Source organism: Anastrepha ludens, chromosome 3 (genome assembly GCF_028408465.1).
Source record: "Anastrepha ludens isolate Willacy chromosome 3, idAnaLude1.1, whole genome shotgun sequence".
NCBI classification, from domain to species: Eukaryota; Metazoa; Arthropoda; class Insecta; order Diptera; family Tephritidae; genus Anastrepha; species Anastrepha ludens.
The window spans coordinates 16,450,159-16,471,271 of NC_071499.1; the positions used below are offsets into that span (position 1 = coordinate 16,450,159).

The 21,113-nt window shown below is 37.7% G+C and overlaps 1 protein-coding gene across 3 annotated transcripts in view; it reads left to right on the plus strand.

Annotated features, from left to right (window-relative positions):
• Positions 1-20,834, plus strand: part of LOC128857062 (rho GTPase-activating protein 21) — a 180,231-nt gene extending 159,397 nt beyond the window's left edge. For 2 of the 3 annotated variants that reach the window (XM_054092608.1, XM_054092610.1), the window contains 11 exons: positions 332-1,171; positions 1,257-1,675; positions 6,939-7,061; positions 7,252-7,771; positions 7,988-8,108; positions 12,153-12,248; positions 12,316-12,630; positions 12,752-13,147; positions 13,227-13,769; positions 13,840-14,860; positions 14,940-20,834. In XM_054092608.1, coding sequence (XP_053948583.1) covers positions 332-1,171; positions 1,257-1,675; positions 6,939-7,061; positions 7,252-7,771; positions 7,988-8,108; positions 12,153-12,248; positions 12,316-12,630; positions 12,752-13,147; positions 13,227-13,769; positions 13,840-14,860; positions 14,940-16,216 — 5,671 coding nt within the window. In that variant the 3' untranslated portion in view covers positions 16,217-20,834. Of the gene's footprint in view, positions 1-331; positions 1,172-1,256; positions 1,676-6,938; positions 7,062-7,251; positions 7,772-7,987; positions 8,109-12,152; positions 12,249-12,315; positions 12,631-12,751; positions 13,148-13,226; positions 13,770-13,839; positions 14,861-14,909 lie in introns of all 3 variants that reach the window. The other variant, XM_054092609.1, reaches the window with a different exon arrangement.
• The last annotated feature ends 279 nt before the right edge of the window (positions 20,835-21,113 follow it).

Sequence of the window (21,113 nt, forward strand, 5' to 3'; positions counted from 1 at the left end):
GAATCTATCTATCGAAACCAAATGTGATGAATGAAAAGATAACGTGCCCAAGACCGTCAAGTCTACGATATCTGCCTGGTCGTTTTACTCCGACCGAATCCTAGAACAATTTATGAGAAATATTTTATATCAAAAAAGAAAATAATTTCGGAGATATTGTTGCGATCTCTTAAATTAGTTTTAGGTAAGTAAGACGAGCTGATATTTTGAAGTAGAGTTCACTCGGTGCCCAGCAGAAGATTTAGTTTTAATTAAAAATAAATATATATCCATTTCCTTAAAATTTTTCGCTCTAATCTTATTTTATCTTGATTTTGTTTTTACATTTCAGTTCCCAGCCGCCGCCAAATTTGACAGTATTATCCCGACAACAACAACAACAACAACATCAGCACCAGCAACATCAACTCTACCACTCACATTCGGCTGCAGCTGCTGCGGCCGCAGCCAATTCTGCCTTTTATGCCCCAGCCTCGGGTGTTGGCGCCGTTGACACCAGCGAATTGATGATACGCCTACGTGAGTCGATCAAACAGAAAGAGGAATTCCTTAAATCACCGCTGCCACACACGCACGCCACACTGCACAGCATTCCCGCTGTGGGCCATACAGCCCAACAACATTTCTTCCCGCCACACACACCGCCGTCGGGCAGCCCGCAATTGTCTATGGTGTCGACGACATCAACATCGGCCGGTTCATCAGGGCTGAGCAGCATAGGCGCCGGCGGGCCGACGACGGCGACTGCGCGTGGTCAGGTGCGTACACTCGTCAAGCAACCACTATCGGCGACGTCCTCATCGGCGTCTAGTACGCGTGAGTTGTTGCCCGCCAACGTCAGTGCAGTGGAAATGCATCAATACTATGGTAGTGTGAGCAACACTGGCAGTAGCAAAAACCACGTCACGAATATCGGTGGCGGTAGTGGCGGTGGCGGCAATTATATTAGCATGGAGAGTGCGATGAGCCGTGGCAGTGCAGTTAATGCGGCAATGAGCGTGAGTGGTGGTGTTAGAGCTGGTGGTGGCGTTGATGCGGCCATGTCGCGACGTGCAGCTGGAAATGGTAGTGCAGGTACTAGCGCGAACAACAACAATGTCATGGGTGACAAATACGTGAAGGATTTGGATTATTTGGAAACGCTACAGGAGACTGGAGTCACCAACAAAGTGTAAGTTGATTTTAATCTACTTTTAATTATTTTGCAACAAACAACTTATATTTAATTTTTTGTTTTTTTTTACCCGCAATTCTAGTTTCGAGCGAAAACTAGTCTCACACCTCGCCAAGGGATTCGATCCCTTCCAACCGCTCTCCATCAATACAAACGCCTGCGTGGATCCCAACGCTACAGCTGGCAATGTGGGGCTGATAAAGAAACCCACAGTGCTCTACGAATCACTGCAACATCATCCGTTGCATCAGCTACAGGTACAACAACTGCAACAAACGCAACAAGCACAAACGTCACAAACGCCATTGCAATTGGCGAAGATGCACGCCGCCAGCAGTTCGATGGGGCAACACCATCAGCTGCAGCTGCAACAGCAACAGCAACAGCTACAGCAACAGCATCATGTGACCGGCAGCGTTGTGGATGGCGCACAATTCAGTCGTATGGAGATACACAAGGCCAGTTTGGCCACGACGACCATCGATCATGCTCCGTCAAGTAGTGAGTTTTTTGTTCATACTATTTCGCTTGCTTTACATTTTTTAAGTACAGTTAAACAGCGATATGCAGCTCTTAACTTCTCTATCTTTATCTATACTTTTTCTGGCAAGTGTATTTGCACATAAACCTGTTTAGATACTCAGAATTCGACCTTTTTTTAATTTTTCTGAAAGCTCAAATTACATTACGAAGTGAGTTTTTACGTAAATAAAATATTTTGAATTCACTCGTAGCTCGAAGTACGAAAACAGCAGAGTTTAGGTTAAATGCATTGTTTTATGCAAATTGTTTAAGAAATCTACTTAAATTTAGACAAAACTCCATTTGATCGTTTGATTTGTTAACCCTTTTGATAAAATATTTCAAAGAAAACTTTTTTGGTGTAAATAATGAATTTATGGCGACCGCCGTAGTTGCGTGGTTTGGGTGTGACCACCATTGGGCAGTGCAAATACAGCTCGAATTGACATCGACATCTCGGGCATGAAACACCAAATAATAGAAAAATATATTTCTAACAGCGGTCGTCCCTCGGCGAATGGCAAACCCTCGAATGTATTTCTGCCAAGAAAAAAGTTTTCAAAAAAAAAATCATCTGCGGTTCGGTAGCGGCGTATAACTGTAGGTGGGCGATTTTTTTTAAAGAAAAAAGGTCGCGAACCCTTGTATTTTTTTTTTAGTATTTCTCGGATTTGTTTTATGAAGCACATTTTTCTTATGTGTTTCTTTATATATTTGCTTAGTTAGCTTAGTGGTAGTCGAGGGTAAAAAGGTGCGAAACCCCGGATTTAAAGCCGGCCAAGGACTGTTACTTCAACAGCGTTCCATAAAAATGTATGGGGGAAAACGTTCCCTGTAACACCAACAAAAGCAACAGCAAGTGGCGAGAAGATTTTATTGTGAGAAAGGTCGAGAGTGAGTTAGAATAAGCTATTTTTATAAGTTTGTTTCACTGGCTCTAACTGGCTTTTGGCCCATAGAAAAGCAGGCATAGCTGTAATCAACCGGAGAAAAATGAAAATATATTCCACTTCCTCTGTGAATACCCTGCCCTATAGAAGGCAAGGATGTTAACCCTTGACAAACCGCTCTTTGGAAACCTCTCAGAGTTGGCCGGCATAGCCGTAAACAATCTTATAAGGTTTCTCAATCGCACAGGCTGGATATAATCGTGAAAGGATAACCAGTAGTATAACTTGGTGACAGCGAGGATGTGTCTACCAAATGGTGTGGAAGCACTAAATAGATTTTAGGTAAATCACCACTTCAACCAACCAATCAGCCAACTGAAGCTTCAAAAATTATATAATTGAAATAAGAATCTTAGGGTACAAGATTGCGCTATCCCCAAATCCGTTACGTCAGTACAGAGAGTAAACAATAAGGAAGAGGCGAAAGAATAACCAAAAGTAAATGGGAAACCAAGAATGGTGGAATACATCGCGCACACAAAGGCGTGTTTATTTTCCATACTGATGTTCTCTCAATTACAAAATTCGCAAAGAGGGTAGGCAGGTAGGTGAAATGGTTGAAGTACCACTATGGAACTCCCCAAGTAGCACTAAAGCACCATATTGGTACCATTATGGGATCTCCCACGGGCAGATATCTACAGCAAGCCAGTCAGAAATGGAGGAGATTGATGAGATTTAGATTGGCGCACTGCTATAAGCTATCGAAGAAAGGAGCTCCCAGTGGTCTTAATTGTCTAGCTGCCAAACCTGGACATTTACAGAGAAAGTGCTCAACAGTCTCCTTCTATGAAAGGTCCCCACAACCTCCACAATGGCGATTAAATAGTAAACCTAGCTTTTCTGTATGTGCGTCGATCGTTCAATGACCGGTAGACACTGCTACGAGTTTGGAACTGGAATGGTGTGGAGTGCCCATGACTTTCTGAGTCCTCCGTCTACTGTACTGGGGCCACAGGGCTTTCGAAATACAACACAAAGAAATGGAGCTCCATCTTTTCTGCGCTTTCCTGAGAAATAAGTTGTGCACTTTCCCTTTAACAACTGTCAGGGGGATGCCGGTGACCGAGTCGGATGTATCTAAAACCTATTAATTCTGTTCCCTTCCTGGCAAGCTCAACTGCAATTTCATTTCCCTCTATGTTCATATGTCCTGGAACCCAGATCAGAGACATGTTATCTGCACACCCAAGAAACTTGATCTAGTTGCCTAGTTTGGATTTGCATCATTGCGTCGTCAGGCCCTTGATCGCGACTTTCGGAAAAAATGTTAATATCTCCCTCGCCACGACGTTCCCTAAACAAAACTTTTTATAAGCCAGACAATTTATTAATCTGCCGGCATTTATAATATTCACTATTCCTTTTTTCAACATCGAACTTTACGAGCTATTCTGCCTGGTAGGTTCATGTTGTACAAACGACGCCGTACGCTGAGACTACGTTGCTGAATTCAGCTGCAATGGCCTGTGATGACTCAAAAGGATGCCGCTTGGCAAGAGTCACAATTAAATTATCAGTAGTGCAAGTCGTTTTCTTTTTGCCACTGGTACTTGCCCTTAGGTATTGTATATTTACGGGCCAGTGAAATAATAAGCAGTACTCGTATCTGATAATGTACTAATTTGCTATCAAAGTTCTATTCAGTAAGTTACCTTTACTCCTTTCTCAATGAATTTAGATGAATCAGTTTTTGAACAACGTAATTCCACAGTTTTTTTAACATAATTTTTCTTTTTTATTTGCAAAAATTCGATATTTTCACACTTTCCACGTAGTCCTTCCTCTCAGCTCATGTCGAATTGCGTCACCTTACTTTAAAAATTACGCTTCAATGTGTCTTCTATAATATAATTTAGTCTGCTCGAATAGATCTCCAGTGAAAAATATCCGACACTGTTTTACAATAGCGTAACGCACCATTTGGACTATTGCTTTCAAATAGAAAAATATCCAGAAAAAAGGATGCAAACATTTTCAAAAGCGTGAAAGTTTCAATAACAACTAATTGTTGGGGTCTTATTTAAGTTAATTACATGCAGAGCTCACTTCAGAAAAATAAGATTTTCTGCAGGAACCTGGTTTTTACTAAACAAACTTTAATATTCCTTTATTACGAACGCATTGAAGGAATTCTGTATTGAATTTCTTGATTTTTACTATTTATTATAAAATCAGTTTAACGCTTTGTTCGTTTGTTTAAATTGCAACTGATATTAATCAGCTGTTTTCTACTTGCAAATTCTCGATACTAAAAATTTGTTCACGGGAATTAGCGATTCCCCTTCCCGTCAACTGACACTCTACGCTCTCAATTTCCCCTACTTTGAAAGTTTTGTGATAATTTATGATGCTTTTCAATAAATATCGGGTTGTTGAACATACTATTGTAATTCCTTGACGTACTCCAATTTAAAATCGACGCTCAAATAAACAATTTCTACTTTTTTTACTTATTTTTTTAATGTTGGAAACTCAATTCGTTGTTGGAACCCACAATTATATGAATGTGGTAATTGACATCCTAATGGCAAATTTTTATGCTACAGAAAATCCCAAGGCATTCATTTAAAAATTAAAACATACAGTTTGCATTATCAAGCTCATGAAGAAGATCACAATAAATGTGACTTAAAAAATAAAGTATGAAGGTTGTGCTGCAAAAGGCTATAACCAGATGTTTCAATTTTTCATGGCAGGCAGTATTAAAAAAAATTTATTAAAATTATTAATTAATAGAAAATTTAAAATTAATAAAAAGTAAAAATTAACAAAAATTAATAAAAATTAAAATTAATAAAAAATTCAAAATTAATAAAAAATCAAAAACTATTAAAAATGAAAATTAATAAAAAAATCAAAATTAATAAAAAAATCATAATATATTAAACAATATAAACAATATAAAAAAATGTGGACAAAAAGAAATGAAAATTAATAAAAAATCAAAAATTAATAAAAAATCAAAAATTAATAAAAAATTAAAAATTTATAAAAAATTTTAAATTAATAAAAAATTCAAAAGTTACAAAAAGTTAATAAGAAAATATGTAAATAAAATAAAAAAATTAACAAAAAATTAAAATTAATCAAAAAATAAAGATGACCAAAAAAATTATAAAAAATTCAAAATCAATAAAAAATGTATAACAAATTTTAAATGCATTCAATTTAAATTCAAAATTGTTAAAAAATTCAAAATTAATAAAAAATTCTAGAGAATTTCAAAGCATTGCTGATCGGAGGTGGCGAGTGGAAACTACTTGCGTTACGACCAGACAAATCTGGCCATCCTACATCTGAAACAGACAAAAACCTTTATAAGTCTTTCGAAACACGAACTAAGGCATATAATATCTCTTATCACCGGCCACTGCCTTTTGGGCACTCACGCACGTCGGCTCGGGGTTCCTCAAAACGACCTGTGCAGATACTGCGAGGACGAAGATGAAGTATCGAGTAGACATTTGCTGTGCAGTTGTCCCAGTCTAGCCAGAAGTCGACTCGCTCTTCTAGGCTCTCCAACAATTGACAATCTTTCAGCACTCTCGGGCCTGAAAATCGAATCTCTCATTAAATTCTCAAAACGAATTAATATTTTGGACCAAAATCTATAATAAAAATCTCGGTTAGGTGGGGAAATCATATAAAATAATGAGTTCTACGGCAACACAACGGACCCAACTTGTGGTCTATGTGGCACTCCGATGCGGGGTCACCCTTAAACCAACCAACCAATAAAAAATTCTAAACTAAATAAATAAAATGTAGTAAAAAAGTAAAATTAATAAAAAATTAACAAAAATATAATGAAAAATTCAAATTTATAAAGGATTAAAAATTTATAAGAAAAGAAAAATTATCCGAAAAGTTAAAATTAACAAAAAATTTATAAAAAATGAAAATTAACAAAATATTATTGTAATAAAAAATTAAAATTAAAAAAAAAGAAAACAGTATCCAAGCTAAGGTACTGTTACTTCTTAAAAACAATTATAGCCTATATCATAATTCGAGACAGATCTAACAGCTAAAAAAAAATGTATTTATTTATTCCGAAGCTGAACTTCTTAGAATTCCTCGATAACTTATTATATTTTATTTATAAGTTTGTTTATTATTTATAGTTTATAAGTTGGTTTTGCCGCCAGTTCACTGTTTATCTACGCATTTGTCGTACTTCATTTTAAAATTTCGAAACTCGTTCGCCCGGTTGTAACATAGAAGAAAAAATGCCTAATACTTGATATTCATATTTTTCGCTGTTTACGTTTTTTTTGTTTTGTTTTTAGAATACAGCAGTAAATTACCGGAAGCTCTTGGATCGGCAACAACAGCGGCGACTGCGGTGGCTGAACCAAAACCGGCACTCACTGATATCGCTGAAAGCAATGAGGTGCCAGCGAACATCCAAGGTAAATTATAATTCTCTCCCTTCTCTCTCTCTCTCTCTTTCTCTCTTACTCGCTCTTTCTTCTCTACTCTTGCCTTGGGAATTGGTTGCGTTGGAAAACCTGCTATTTGCAATCAAATTCGTTTCCGTTTTTCATCTTTTCCTACTACATTTTCACCACATCTAATCTTTCTTATCGTTTTTCCACACAGTGGCAGCAGCTGTTAGCGCTTCCGATGGCAGTAGTGCTGCTGTTGTGGAGCGTCGCTACAAACCGATGTCCTCCTTTGATGATAGCAAACCAATGCGTCGCATCTCATATTTACGCGCCACTAACAATGAGGCCGACTATTCAACATCGGACACATCCACCACATCGCTGACGGGGTTAAATAGTAGTGGAGTTGGTATTGGTGCACCGCCACTCATTGAGGTGACGTCTAAACAATCGTCATTCGACGATGCTGATGATGTGGTCGACGATGATGAGGATCCTACGTATGACGTGGTAGCTGGTGATGAACGCGAAACTATACAAACGGCTGCCGAGTTGATGGCTGCTACGGCACAGGAGCAGTTGGAGCAGCAGCAACAGCATTTGAAAGATAGAGCGAGTGTCACTGCAGAGGCGGCCATTGTGGCGGCGGTGACGGCTGCAGGTGTTGGTGGCGGTGCTGCGGCGGCTATAAGTGAAAGTAGACGCGAATCGGTTAATAGTGAAATACGAAATAGGTGTGTAATAAATGCGTGCCACCGAACCGCCGCATGTATTGCCACCGCTGTGTGGCGGTGGTGATAGCGCTGCGTTTTATGATTGATTTACTAATTACTTAACGCGTAAAAAAATACGAAAAAAAAGAAAAGAAAATAACAAAAGCTTAATATGAAGTGGCGTTTCATAATTTGTTTCTTTTTTTGTTTTGTTTTTGCCTTATCATCTATACTTAGCGTTCACATTGACGATGTAATCGCAGACATAAATGGCAAATTGGAAACAAAGGATGTGGCTACCGAAATGGAAGTGTTCGAAACTGAAATGGAGATTAAGTCGTCGTGTATCAATGGCAAGGTGTGTACGGAATTTTAATTCGAATTCGTGTTTTGTTTATGCCAGTGGCAGTTTTATATAATTTAATTTAAAATTTTTTAAATACGACACGAAATTCGAGAAATACTTATTTGTATTATATTCGTTGTATGTATGTGTGTAGGGAATGTGAATTTAAAAAATTTTGTATGTATAGCTCTTGGTCATAAGTGGAGGAAAAATAATTTTTTTTATACATATAATTTGTTCTTATTTAGTTAATCTAATTTAATTTTTAATTTAATTTAGTTAAGTTTTTACTTACTTCATTTTGTTTTATTTTATTTTAATTTTATAATTTTATTTTTTATTTTACTAATTACTTGTTTTCTTTTTATTTAATTATATTTTATTGTATTCTAGATATTTTGTTTACTTTTCTTTATTTACTAATTAATTTAATTTAATTTGGTTAGGTTTTTATTTATTTTGTTTTATTTTATTTTTAGTTTATTTACTATTATTTTTTATTTTACTATTTACATATTTTCTTTTTATTTAATTATTTTTATGATATATATTTTATTAAATTTTCTTTATTTAAATTATTTAATTTAATTTATTGGTCTTATTGCGACGGCATCTTTGATGATGCATTAGGCATTTTAAACACCGCAAAAAACAAAAAATTGGAATCATTCGTTTAACACAACGTTAATTGAATAAATTAAAGGAATTTTATATTTTTTGTATTTTATATTAATAATATTTTACTTTCTTGATTTATTAAATTATTTAATTTTTTTATTTTACTTTACCTCAATTAAAATTAATGTTTTATTTATTTAAATCAGTTTACTTAATTTACTTTAACTTTTTATTTCTTTTATTTAACTGAATTAATTTAATTGAATTACATAACATAAATAACTTTTATTGGGTTCTTCTTTATTTTAGTTTATTTGATTTATTTCAATTTAATTAAATTTTATTTTATTTTATTTGATTTTGTTTTATTAATTATATTTTATTGAACTAATTTTAATGTTATTTAATTATATGATGGCCACCGTAGCGGAATGGGTTGGTGCGTGACTACCATTCGAAATTCACAGAGAGAACGTACAGTGGTCGACAAAAGTCTACATACACCCCCCATTTCCACTGGACTGAAAGTTCAAAAACTTTACTGAAAAATTGTTACACAGTTTTCTTTGAAAGCTTTTTCTAATCATTATAAATTTAAAAAGTGCATGCATTAACATAAAAAAGCTATGGCAAAAAAACCTAAGACCAACGTTGACAAAAGTCTACATACAGTACACAAATATCTTACTCCAGTGTGGAAAACTTCACTTAACTCTAAGTAATATTGCTTCTTAGTTTTAAGTTGGTCCACCACTACCATCAATTACAGCTTGCAGCCGTCGTGGCATCGATGTGACTAAAATTGTTAACTCTGCAGAAGTTATATTGTTCCAAGCTTCTATTAGTCGTTCTTTGAGTACTGAAGCGCTTGAAGTCGAATTTTTTTCTAATTTTTCGATCTAAAATTTCCCAGATATGTTCAATAATATTCAAATCTGGGCCTTGCGGTGGTGTATTTAATAGCCTTGGAGCATGGCAAAGCAGCGAATCCTTCACAATGTGTGCTGTGTGCTTTGGATCGTTATCCTGTTGAAAGACCCAACCTGGACCAAGCTCCACATCATCCACCGAAGATTTCAGATTGACTTCCAATAGTGATTTGTATTTATAACGATTCATATTACCTTCAATAAATACTAATCTTCCAACTCCAGATGCAGCAACAGTTCCCCAAACCTTACATTGCCGCCACCATGATTCACTGTTGATACCAAATTCTTCGGATTAAGTGCAGTTTTTTATTTTCCTCCACACTTTTGCTCTTCCATCACCATATTAAACTTCGACTCATCTGTAAACAAAACTTTTTGCAAACCCTTTTCTGTGAGCTTTGGCGAACTCCAGACGAAGTTTACGTTTTTTGTTTTTAGAAATAAGAGGCTTTTTTCGTGGTGTTCTACTATGAAAGCCGTTTTTGTTTAGAACTGTTTGAATTGTTCTTCGATGAACACACTTGTTGGATGAGCTTGCTATATCCTCGGCCAATTTCGGAGCAGACACTTTTGGATTTTTGTCCACTTCTTTTAGAATCAAGCTGACGTCTCTGCGAAATTTTACAGTATGTTCTTACGATACTATACCATACTTTCGAAATATCGAAAAAAAAGAATTTTTAAAAATTCTGGACGTATGTAACCCCTTAAACGGCTTAGTTAGAGGTTGGAAATCAAATGCAGGTATCACAATGAGCGGCCACCATAGCCGAATGGGTTGGTGCGTGACTACCATTCGGAATTCACAGAGAGAACGTAGATTCGAATCTCGCTGAAACATCAAAATTAAGAAAAACATTTTTCTAATAGCGACCTCGGCAGGCAATGGCAAACCTCCGAGTGTATTTCTGCCATGAAAAAGCTCCTCATAAAAAATCTGTCGTTCGGAGTCGGCTTAAAACTGTAGGTCCCTCCATTTGTGGAACAACATCAACACGCATACCACAAATAGGAGGAGGAGCTCGGCCAAACACCCAAAAACGGTGTACGCGCCAATTATATATATATAAAGCGTTTTTCAGTAAGAGCGCTTCAACTTTTTTTTGAATAAAACACAAACGGTTTGACTTTTTTAACTAATTTGTTTTTTATTATCGAGTTTGAACATATGCATTTGAGTATGAAATTCGATTTCTTTTGCATGACCACCGCGTGCACGTTTTACGAAGTCCAATCGTTGAACCCAATTTTCGACCACTCTTTTGCATAAATCGGCCGAAATTCCAATATTGGCTCTGAGCTCACAAATCGTCGCCGGCTTGTTACTGTAGACCCATGACTTCACATAACCCCAAAGAAAATAGTCTAGAGGCGTCAAATCACACGAGCGCGGCGGCCATTCGACCTGTGCATTTCTGGAAATAATGCGCTCATCGAACTTACTCTTCAACAAATCAATTGTAGCGTGTGCTGTGTGGCTTGTGGCCCCGTCCTGTTGAAACCACATGTCGTCTAAGTCCATACTATTCAATTGCGGCCAAAAATAATCGTTTATCATGTCGCGGTATCGATTTCCATTCACAGTAACGTGGCGATCGTTCTGGTCAACGAAAAAATATGGGCCAATTACGCCGCCGGCATGTAAACCGCACCAAACAGTGATTTTTTCGGGATGCAACGGTGCCTCATGAATCACGTGTGGATTGCTTTCTGCCCAGTAACGCATATTTTGCTTGTTGACAAAGCCATTGAGCCAAAAGTGAGCTTCATCACTGAAATGGCCGTAATGCTCTTAAAGTAGCAGCAACAGAACGATTATTTTCATAAAAAATTTGCACGATTTGCAATCGTTGCTCAAGTGTGTAGCGTTCCATGATGAAATTTATACTAATGAAGTTTACAAATGACAAGCGAAAAATAAAAAATATTGCGTCGTTCGCCCTCCCTATCGGAAAAAAGTTGAAGCGCACCTATTGAAAAACGCTTTATATATATCACAATGAGCCTTAGTGATACCGAGCGTCTTATCTTAGACAAGCAAACTGGCCAACCTAACCTTATTTTATTGGTTTAATTAAATTTTGTTTTATTTTTTTTATTTTTTTTTTAAATTAATTTTATTTTATTTGTTAAATTCTATTTTATGTAGTTTTATATAATTAATGTAATTTTAATTTAATAATTGAAGTTATATTTGATTTTTTTTTTATTTTATCTCACATCATTTGATTCAAGTTAATTAAATTTTATTTTATTTTATTTTATTTTATGTTCTATTATACACTTATTATTTTATATTATTTTAGTATAATTTATTTCATTGTATTTTTTACATTCTATTTTATTTAAAATTTAGTTTATTTTATTTTATTTGATTTTAATTTATTTTTATTTTGTTATGTTATGTTATTTAATTTTCCTTCACATTATATCCCTATTTCTTAATAACTATTTTAACTAATCCTTTTCTTTAAATAAATACTGTTTTTGTTTTTTCATTTTCCAGCGCCTTTCGGATTATCGTTCTTGGCGGCAAGTGAAAATCGAAATCAAAGGCGATCTTCTACGTATCTATCCAGGCCGAAGTTGTAAGGAGAGCAATGTAAGTTCCTGTATATGGCATTCGAATACATTTTTTTCATAAAATAATTCCGATTTTTTTCACCCAGATGATAGAACTCGATATTAGAAACTTTAAAATCTTCGACGAGTCGGTCGACAAAAAGAAATCCTATATGTTTCGCATGCAATCGAAACCAACACAAATCGCCACTTTGGGCAATGATCTGAATCTGGACGATGTACCCGATAAGCTGACTTCATCGGGCAGCAGTGCGTCGACATCAGCGTCGCACGTGGAGCCGCAACATCACCAACCACACCAACAACCTACGGAAATATTATTTAAAACGAAAAGCATGACGGAAATGAAACGCATTTTCGGTTTATTGCAATGGAAAAATAGTTTAATTTACGACGATAGTGTGAGTGCACCCATTTCTTACTACTTTATGGCGCTGAAATTCATCTCATTTATTGAAATTATTGTCGTCTATTTAAATGTTATTCTTTTTACCTCATATCCATGTTTTCCTATTGCCACAGGATCTTCAAGGCAGGCAATTGGCTGAGCCGCAGAAAACCGCGGCTATCTCAAGCATGCCAACAGCAACATACTGTGATGATAACGTACAACAACAGCAACACCAACACCAACAATTACAACCAGAATATTCACCATTAAGCACAACCTCACGTGGCGATTCCGAGATCGTATCGGACTCCATTTCGCCGGTGATGAAAACGCGCAAATCATCTTCACACAAAAATATACCTGACAAAGATTTGGGTTCACCAAAAGCCAAAAATTGGAAAGATTTACTCTTTAGACGCGGTGGCGGTAGTAGTAGTAGCCACAATGCGGATATTTCGCCATCCAGCTTAGCTTCTGGCGGCAAAACGACCGGTTCAATTGGCGTGCCATTGAAAGCGTGTCCGATGGTAATTTGAGATTTTAAAAACTTTTTTTCTTATAAAGCTTTGTTGCGTCATTTATTTGCTTTTTCTGTTTCTGTTTTAGTCTAAAAACAACGAATACGTGCCGCTCTTGGTGGACGTCTGCACAAATATCGTTGAAACGAAAGGGCTGGGCATTGTGGGCATTTACCGCATACCTGGCAATAAGGCTGCCATTTCGGAGCTGTCGGAGCAGGTGAATAAATCGGACTTTTCGTGGGATCGCTGCAGCACCGACGTTAGGTGGGAAGACGTGAACGTCGTGTCGAGTTTGCTAAAGCAATTCATACGCAATCTGCCCGATGCGCTGCTGCCCTGTTCGTTCTACATAAATTTCATTGAAGCTGATAAGAAGACGGGCCTGGAACGCTTAAAAGAGCTCAGGGAGTTGCTGAACTCGCTGCCGCGTTACTCATATGAGACATTGAAGCATCTGATACGTCATCTGAGTCGTGTGAGCAAAAATTGTGATGTGAATTTGATGGAGCCAAAAAATTTGGCAATCATATTCGGTCCGTCGATTATACGCACGCCCAACGATACGCTTGAGATGGCGGTGAAGGACATGAAGCATCAGTGTCGCATTGTAGAGTTGCTCGTGACGCAGGTGATTTTTTTTCTCTCAACTTAAACATCTTGGTTTTTTAAACGACTTCATGCATATGATTCTTTTCCAGTATGATTACTTCTTTGAGAACGGCCCCTTGCCCGATCTGGCGGACGTCACTGGTAACACTCCCATTGCGTCCACTTCCAGCTCGGCTTCAGGCGTACTCCACACCCAGGAGGACCAGACGAATATGTTGCTGCACAATGTGTCGAAGATCGAGCGCCTAACCGAGCGCGAGACGTCATCCACAACGCGCACCTCGCGTTTCATTCCGCAGCTGCGACGGCGCACGCACAGCAAGCGGGGTGCTGCCAGCTCGGACACCTACTCGGGCGAAAGTGTGTTGGTAAGCAAAAGTCAAGGCTTGATCCAAAATCATAATGCAAATCTGAGCTCACATAACACAAACAAACACAAACGCAAATCATTGCAATCATCCATCAACCTCAACCAAACCATTACCAAACTCATTTCCGCACCACACAACATGCACAACGCACTACTCAAGTACAATATGACTAGTACGAATTCCAACAACAACACCACCACACAATCCACACCCAATATATGCGTGGCCGCAGCCACTCCATCCCCAAAGCCTCTCAAGCAATGTGCAACGGCGAGCCGCCAGCAGCCGCAGCAGCAGCAAGCGCAGCAAATGCAAAAGCAGCAGCTGCAGCAGCGGCGTCGCAAAGCCGTGCCCACTATTTATGATTTTGGGTTAACATTGCGTGTACAATTTCAGTCATTGGATTCCACCAAATCTGCTACGACAGCGATGACCACCAGTAGCAGCTCCACCAATGCTACCACGGCCTCGTCGAGCAGTGGCAGTGGCGGCAGCAGCAGCGTCACATCCTCCACGCAAAAGACGAAAAAGGAGCGTAGCTTCCTGATTAATCACAGCGGCGGCGGTTTTGTGCGTCTGCACCATCGAAAAGCCAGCCTGGACGAGAAGGACTCGGGCAGTTGTAGCGGCTCGGGTAGTGGCAGCGGTGGCAGCATGAGCAAGGAACAGCAACGCAGCAGTGTCGATATATCGGTGCTGCTCACTGATGACGAGTCGAGCAACAGTCGAAGCGACACGGGTGAGTACAATTTTTTTTTTTTTTAATTAAAGATTTATTGAGTTCTTAGCAAAAAATTGTATTTGTATCATCCCGGCAGGTTCCATGTCGCTTACGACAATCACGGACACGCTGGACTCGAAATTGCGCAATTTGCGCAGCGGCTCCGAATCGAATGATGAAAACGGTTCGCCAGAGTTCCGCAAAAATCGGCGACACACACTTGGCCAGCCGCTGCATCTGCATTCAGAAAACATTCCCTATGCCGACGAATCACCTGAGCGTCACTTTCATTCCTGCCCTTTGGATGCGCCCAATGTGCTGATGCTCAGTCGTTCCTGCACCGCCACCAACACACTGACCTTGGCGAAAGCGAATGAGAGCAAAGAGCAGCGCGTCGCGGCGGTATTGTCTGCATTCAAAAGCAACAAACTGCAACACTCTGCCACCGTCCCCATCAATCCCGGCTCAACAACAACAATTGTGAACACGGGCAGCACACCATCGACTGCGGCATCCACGCCCACCGCTATTTTGACGGTAAAAACGACCAACACACAAGGTGGCGTTGGCGTTAGCGGTGGTGCCGCTGTAGGCACCGGCAGTGGCAGTAATTTAGCACGTAATTCCTATTTAGGGCGTGGCACACGCTTCTCCAAGCAAGTGTACGAGCAACAGTGTTGCTCAGATGATGACTCAGAGGGCTCGACAACGAGTGATCCCAAGGATTCGCTCATCATTGCCTCGCCGCCGTTTTTTCTAGATCGCTACAATAAGAAACGACGCGATCATCGACTCTTCCGCTCCGCTTCTTTCAATTGCCGCAACTATTCATCGTCGTCGGGCAGGCATAGCAGCAGCGGTGGACCGCACAACACTGGCGGTTCTGCATCAGCGTTAACAAAAGATGAAAAGACTGATATGAATTTAACGAAGAAGCGACAGATACAAAACAAACAGAATCGTTCAATAAAACGGAGGCACACGGTAGGCGGACCGCATGACTATGTTGGACCCAATGGCTGTCCGGCAGCGAATAGCAACAATTGCAATCATTATCACACCTGCAAGGTGACTGCTGGTGCGGGTGGTACTACAACAACCACCACAACCGTACTAAGACGCATTCCTATACCAAGCGCTAATGGCAACATAAGCAACAACAACAATAATATCAATACAAATCTAACGCAAGACGGCAACAATGGCAATGGCGGCGGCAGCGGCGGCGGTGGAAGTGGTAATGGCGGTGTTGGCAATGTAGTGGTTGGCGGCGGTGCCGGCGGAGCTGCGGTGACTATGGCGAGCGGCACGGGCGGCGAGCATGTGCTGGAGGTGGGCATACGCATAAAGAATATCAACAGAAGTCGATATTAGGAGTGCAACAGCATAAACGACGAGAGCAGGCAAGCGGATGACAGACAGAGCGCAGCATTGTAATAAAGTGGAGGCGAAATCGGCGAAATGTTGCGGCGAACGCAGTAAAAAGTAAAAACTGCAAAGGAATATACAAACAAAACAGAGTTATAAGGAAAACACCAATTAGTTGTTAAGTTGAAAATATAAAAAGTCAGCAGCGTTCAGTTAAATGTGTGTGTAAAAACAAATTTAAAAATCTAATATTAGCGAAAATTTAAAATTAGAAAACAAAAAGCGCAAAACAACAATGAAGCAAGAGCAGAGGATATTCATGCTGTGGCCTGATGAATGTTGTAAAACAGAATAGCGCAAAAAGTGCTGCATGCAAGCCGAATACATTAGGATTTTAAAATTGGCAAGTCGGGCACGTCAATAATCGTATGAGTTTTCAAGGTAAACATCGTAAAAGTGGAAGGTTCTATGCTCCATTCGGAACAAAAGGAGCTGGTGACGATAAGAGTAAAGCTGGTTTATTATATATTTTGGAAAAAAATTTGAAGCTTACAAAAAAACAGAAAAGGAAAATTAATGATTGCAATCATAAAAATGATTTCATGAGACAGAGCGCAAAAAGTTTTTTGAAATATTTTTTATCGAAAAAAGGAAAATGTAATGATTGGTTGGTTGGCTGGTTTAAGGGTGACCCCGCATCGGAGTGCCACATAGACCACAAGTTGGGTCCGTTGTTTTGCCCTAGAGCTCATTATATTATATGATTTCCCCACCTAACTGAGATTTTTATTGTAGATTTTGATCAAAGATATTAATTCGTTTCGAGAATTTAATGAGAGATTCGATTTTCAGGTCCGAGAGTACTGAAAGATTGTCAATTGTTGGAGAGCCTAAAAGAGCGAGTCGACTTCTGGCTAGGCCGGGACAACTGCACAGCAAATGCCTGCTCGATACTTCCTCATCTTCGTCCTCGCAGTATCTGCACAGGTCGTTTTGAGGAACCCCGAGCCGACGTGCGTGAGTGCCCAAAAGGCAGTGGCCGGTGATAAGAGATATTATATGCCTTAGTTCGTGTTTCGATAGACTTATAAGGGTTTTTGTCTGTTTAAGATTGTAGGATGGCCAGATTTGTCTGGTCATAACGCAAGTAGTTTCCACTCGCCATGTAATGATTACTTTTAATTTTTTTTGCGTAAGGTGAATTAGAGGTATCCATTCGGGCAAAATGAAAAGCTTTTCTAACAGCATAAATTTTCCTGAACTAAAATAAACGACTGGCGCCATAGTCGAACGGGTTGGTGCGTAACGGTAGTCACGGAATTCAGAGAGAACGTAGGTTTGAATCTCGGTGAAAGACCAAAATGAAGAGAAAGTTTTTTTCTGCCTCAGTAGGCAATGGCAAATATCTGAGCGTATTTTTGTCATGCAAAAGCTCCTAAAAAACCACAAAAAAAAAAAAATTGTCATTCGGAGTCGGCTTAAAACTGTATGTCCTTTCATTTGTAAAATAACATCAAGACGCATCCAAAAATAGGAAGAGGAGCTCGGTCAAACACCTAACAGAAGCTTACACCCCAATTATTTACTTATTTTATTATTTATCGGTTTCCCTCGAGATACGTGGGGTTTGAGTTACACGGTTTTTTTTTACGAACTTTTCATAAAAAACTAAATAAATAACAAAATAATAACTAATGGGAGTTTTTTAGTCTCCGGTCATACCATTGCTACGACGGCAGTTTTGATGATGCATTAGGCATTTAATTTTCTTTAAATCTACCTGACCTCCGAAGACATCTGAGTAGATCTTGTGGTGCCAAGGAGTCAAGGTGGTCCTCAAGCCTGATTCGAGCGACAACCCGAGCCTGACAGTTGCACAGAAAGTCGTCCGCAGTCTCATCCTTCTCTCCACATGCTGGGCCGAGTGCACTGTCTGAGATGCCTACCTTTTCCTTGTGCTTCGCCCGTAGAAAGTGCCCCTCCAACAGTCTAACCAGCTGACTACAGTCTCGTCTGCTTAATGAGAGGAGGATCTGCGACAGTCGGTCGGACATGACAGGTAACATCGGTTTTGCCTATTTGCAGCCACTCTCAGCTTGCTTGTGGGTTGAAGTAATTCGTTTGCTAACCGTGGCTTTCATGGCTGCAGAAGGGAGTGGCAGAACGAGATTCGGGCCAAAGAAGTTGGTCTCAGAGCCCATCCTTGTTGCCCGCGATACCCATGTGTCCCGTGACCAATGTTAGCATCAGGCTAAGGCCTTGAGCGCAGCTTTGCTTGTCACTGCAGACACATACAGATCTGAGTGAGAAAATAAAATAAAAATGAAAAACAAAAATTAAAAAAAGAATTAAAAAGAGATTAAAAACTTCAAAAAAAAAAAAAAAATTCTTTATATTAAAAAAACAATTTCTTATTAGTTAAAAAAGTTTTGTTTTTAAATATAAAATAAAATAAAAACGCGTAATAAAAAAAGTAAAAAAATTAAAAGAAATTAAAAAAGTTAAAAAAAAACTAAAAAAAAAATAATAATAAAAAAAAATTAAAAACAAAAAAGTTAAATAAATAATGAAAAAAATTAATATAAAATTATAAAAAAAATAATAATAAAATAAATTAATTAAGAAAAATTAAAAAAAAAAGAATAGTATTACCAAGTTAATCGGGTTTACAATATCGCTTCAGCAGAATTTCTCGAAAATTTAGACCCTAAAACTGATTTCAAATATAAGGTGTACCTCGAATTACACTAATCATGATTATTGATTCCGTGTAACTCGAGAGACTTATTATATTTATATATGACTTCAGCTGTAGTGTCTAAATTTTCGAGGAATTCTGCTGGAGCCCGACTAACATGGCAATACAATTTTTTTTTTTAATTTTTCTTTATTTTTTTATATTTATTATTATAATTTTTTCTAAATTTATTTTAATTTTTTTATTATTTATTTTATTTTATTGTGTTTTTTTTATTTTATTTTTAATTTTTAATTTTTTTTTTGTTTTTTATTTATTTTTTTTTGTTTTTTATTTATTTATTTTTTGTTTTTGCTTTTTAATTTTTTTTTATTTTTTTATTTTTTTTCCTTTTTTTTAATTCAAAAAGACCATTATTTTTTAAATAAATTTTTTTTTTTTAATATTGTATTTAATTTTTTTTTTAAATATAAAAATTTTGTTATTTCCTTTTTATTTTTTTAAATTGTTTTTTAATTGCTTTTTTTTAATTTTTTAATCTCTTTTCAATTCTTTTTTTTTATTTTAATTTTTCACTCAAGAGTAATGATTACCTCTTGCAACTTGTAAGCTTCTCATTAAGAACGCACTAATCAGTTCTACAAATCAAAGATGGATTAGCGTTAACACCTGTGAAATTGCTAGGCAAACATGGCCAAGGCCAAATTTACGTCTGTCCAAGAGTATTATAAAACTGAGTAGACTTCAAAGCAGGACCTTAGTAGGGGCTCTCACAGAACATTGTTTCATAGGAAATCATGCAAGGAGATTAGGCGTTTACATGCATGATTTCTGTCGTAGCTGCAGGAATGGGGAGGAGTTGGAATCAATTCAACACCTTTTTTGCACATGCCCGGCTCTAGCCAGAAGCAGTAACCGATATTTCCATAACATCCTACTTTTTAATGAATCTGGATAATCTATACACTTTAGGTATCAACAACCTTTAACGCTTTGTCAAAAGCTCAGGATGGTTCAATATGGAGAGAGAAATGTAGCCCAGTCCCCGCGGCTCACAACGGACCCATTTCGTGGTCTAAGTGGCATCGTTGTCTCTATATGCGATGCGACTGCCAAAGCTAACCTAAAAGCCTAATGATTACCTACATACAATTTTTATTAATTTCTCTATTGAATGCCTGTGTTTCTAAATTTTTAGTTTCGAAATTATAATTATGTTTGGAATCAATCAGTAGAGCAATAATTTTTCCAAATACATATCTCAAATTTCTTGAGTTCTATTCAATATCGATTTGAGAGCTCAAAAAATTATTTGATTACATGTAAAGTACAAACCCTGCCTGAGTCGATTTAATCTTTTAGTCGTCGTTGTCAAACAAACGAACTGCTCCGACTCACTCCGAGATGACCTGAGTATTTTCATTCCCACGGCAGTTGGTTCTACGTTACCGGAACGACCCAAATTTATATCCGGCCAAGGACTGTCACTCCAGCAGCATAACTTGAGTAGTTTATTTACGCAAAAAAAAGGTTTTAGTGGGAAAAAGTTCACAGAAATAACCTCATCCGTATGCGCATTACAATTGTGAATAATCATTATGACCTTAATTTTTTGTTCCGCTAAAATTGAGCAAGTAAAAATCGTCGTTAATTTTTATTGACTTATGCCCGGTTTCATGAATAAATTTTAAAATTTATCAATTTAATAAAACACGGTCGTACTATTTTGTAGCTTGAAAGGAGCAACAGGACATCTTTAAATGCCGCATCATTTTGTTGCGCACCATTTTTTTCTCAATCGTAATACAGTTTTATTTGAACTATTAAATAGACTACCATAGAACAAGTGGAGCACTTTGAAATGTGAAATAAAAAAAAACAAAAAAAAAATTAAAATAAAATTATTTTCAAAATTGCGACCCAACTCTGCACATCATGGCATGAATATCCTCTGTGAACAAAAAAAAATTAAAACTATTAAAAAAATATATAAATATATTAAATGTAAATGCACTTGAAAAGATACAACACCTCCCAACGCCTACACACAAACCAAGCAACTTTAGTGGTAAAATTACAACAAAAAAGTACACACAAAAAATTTATTTATGAAAATAGGAATAAGAAATTTAAGCATAGAAGCCAAGGAAGAGTGTCTGCATTTGCATTGTGATTGGAATGTGACAAAAAGAAAAAAAAGAATGA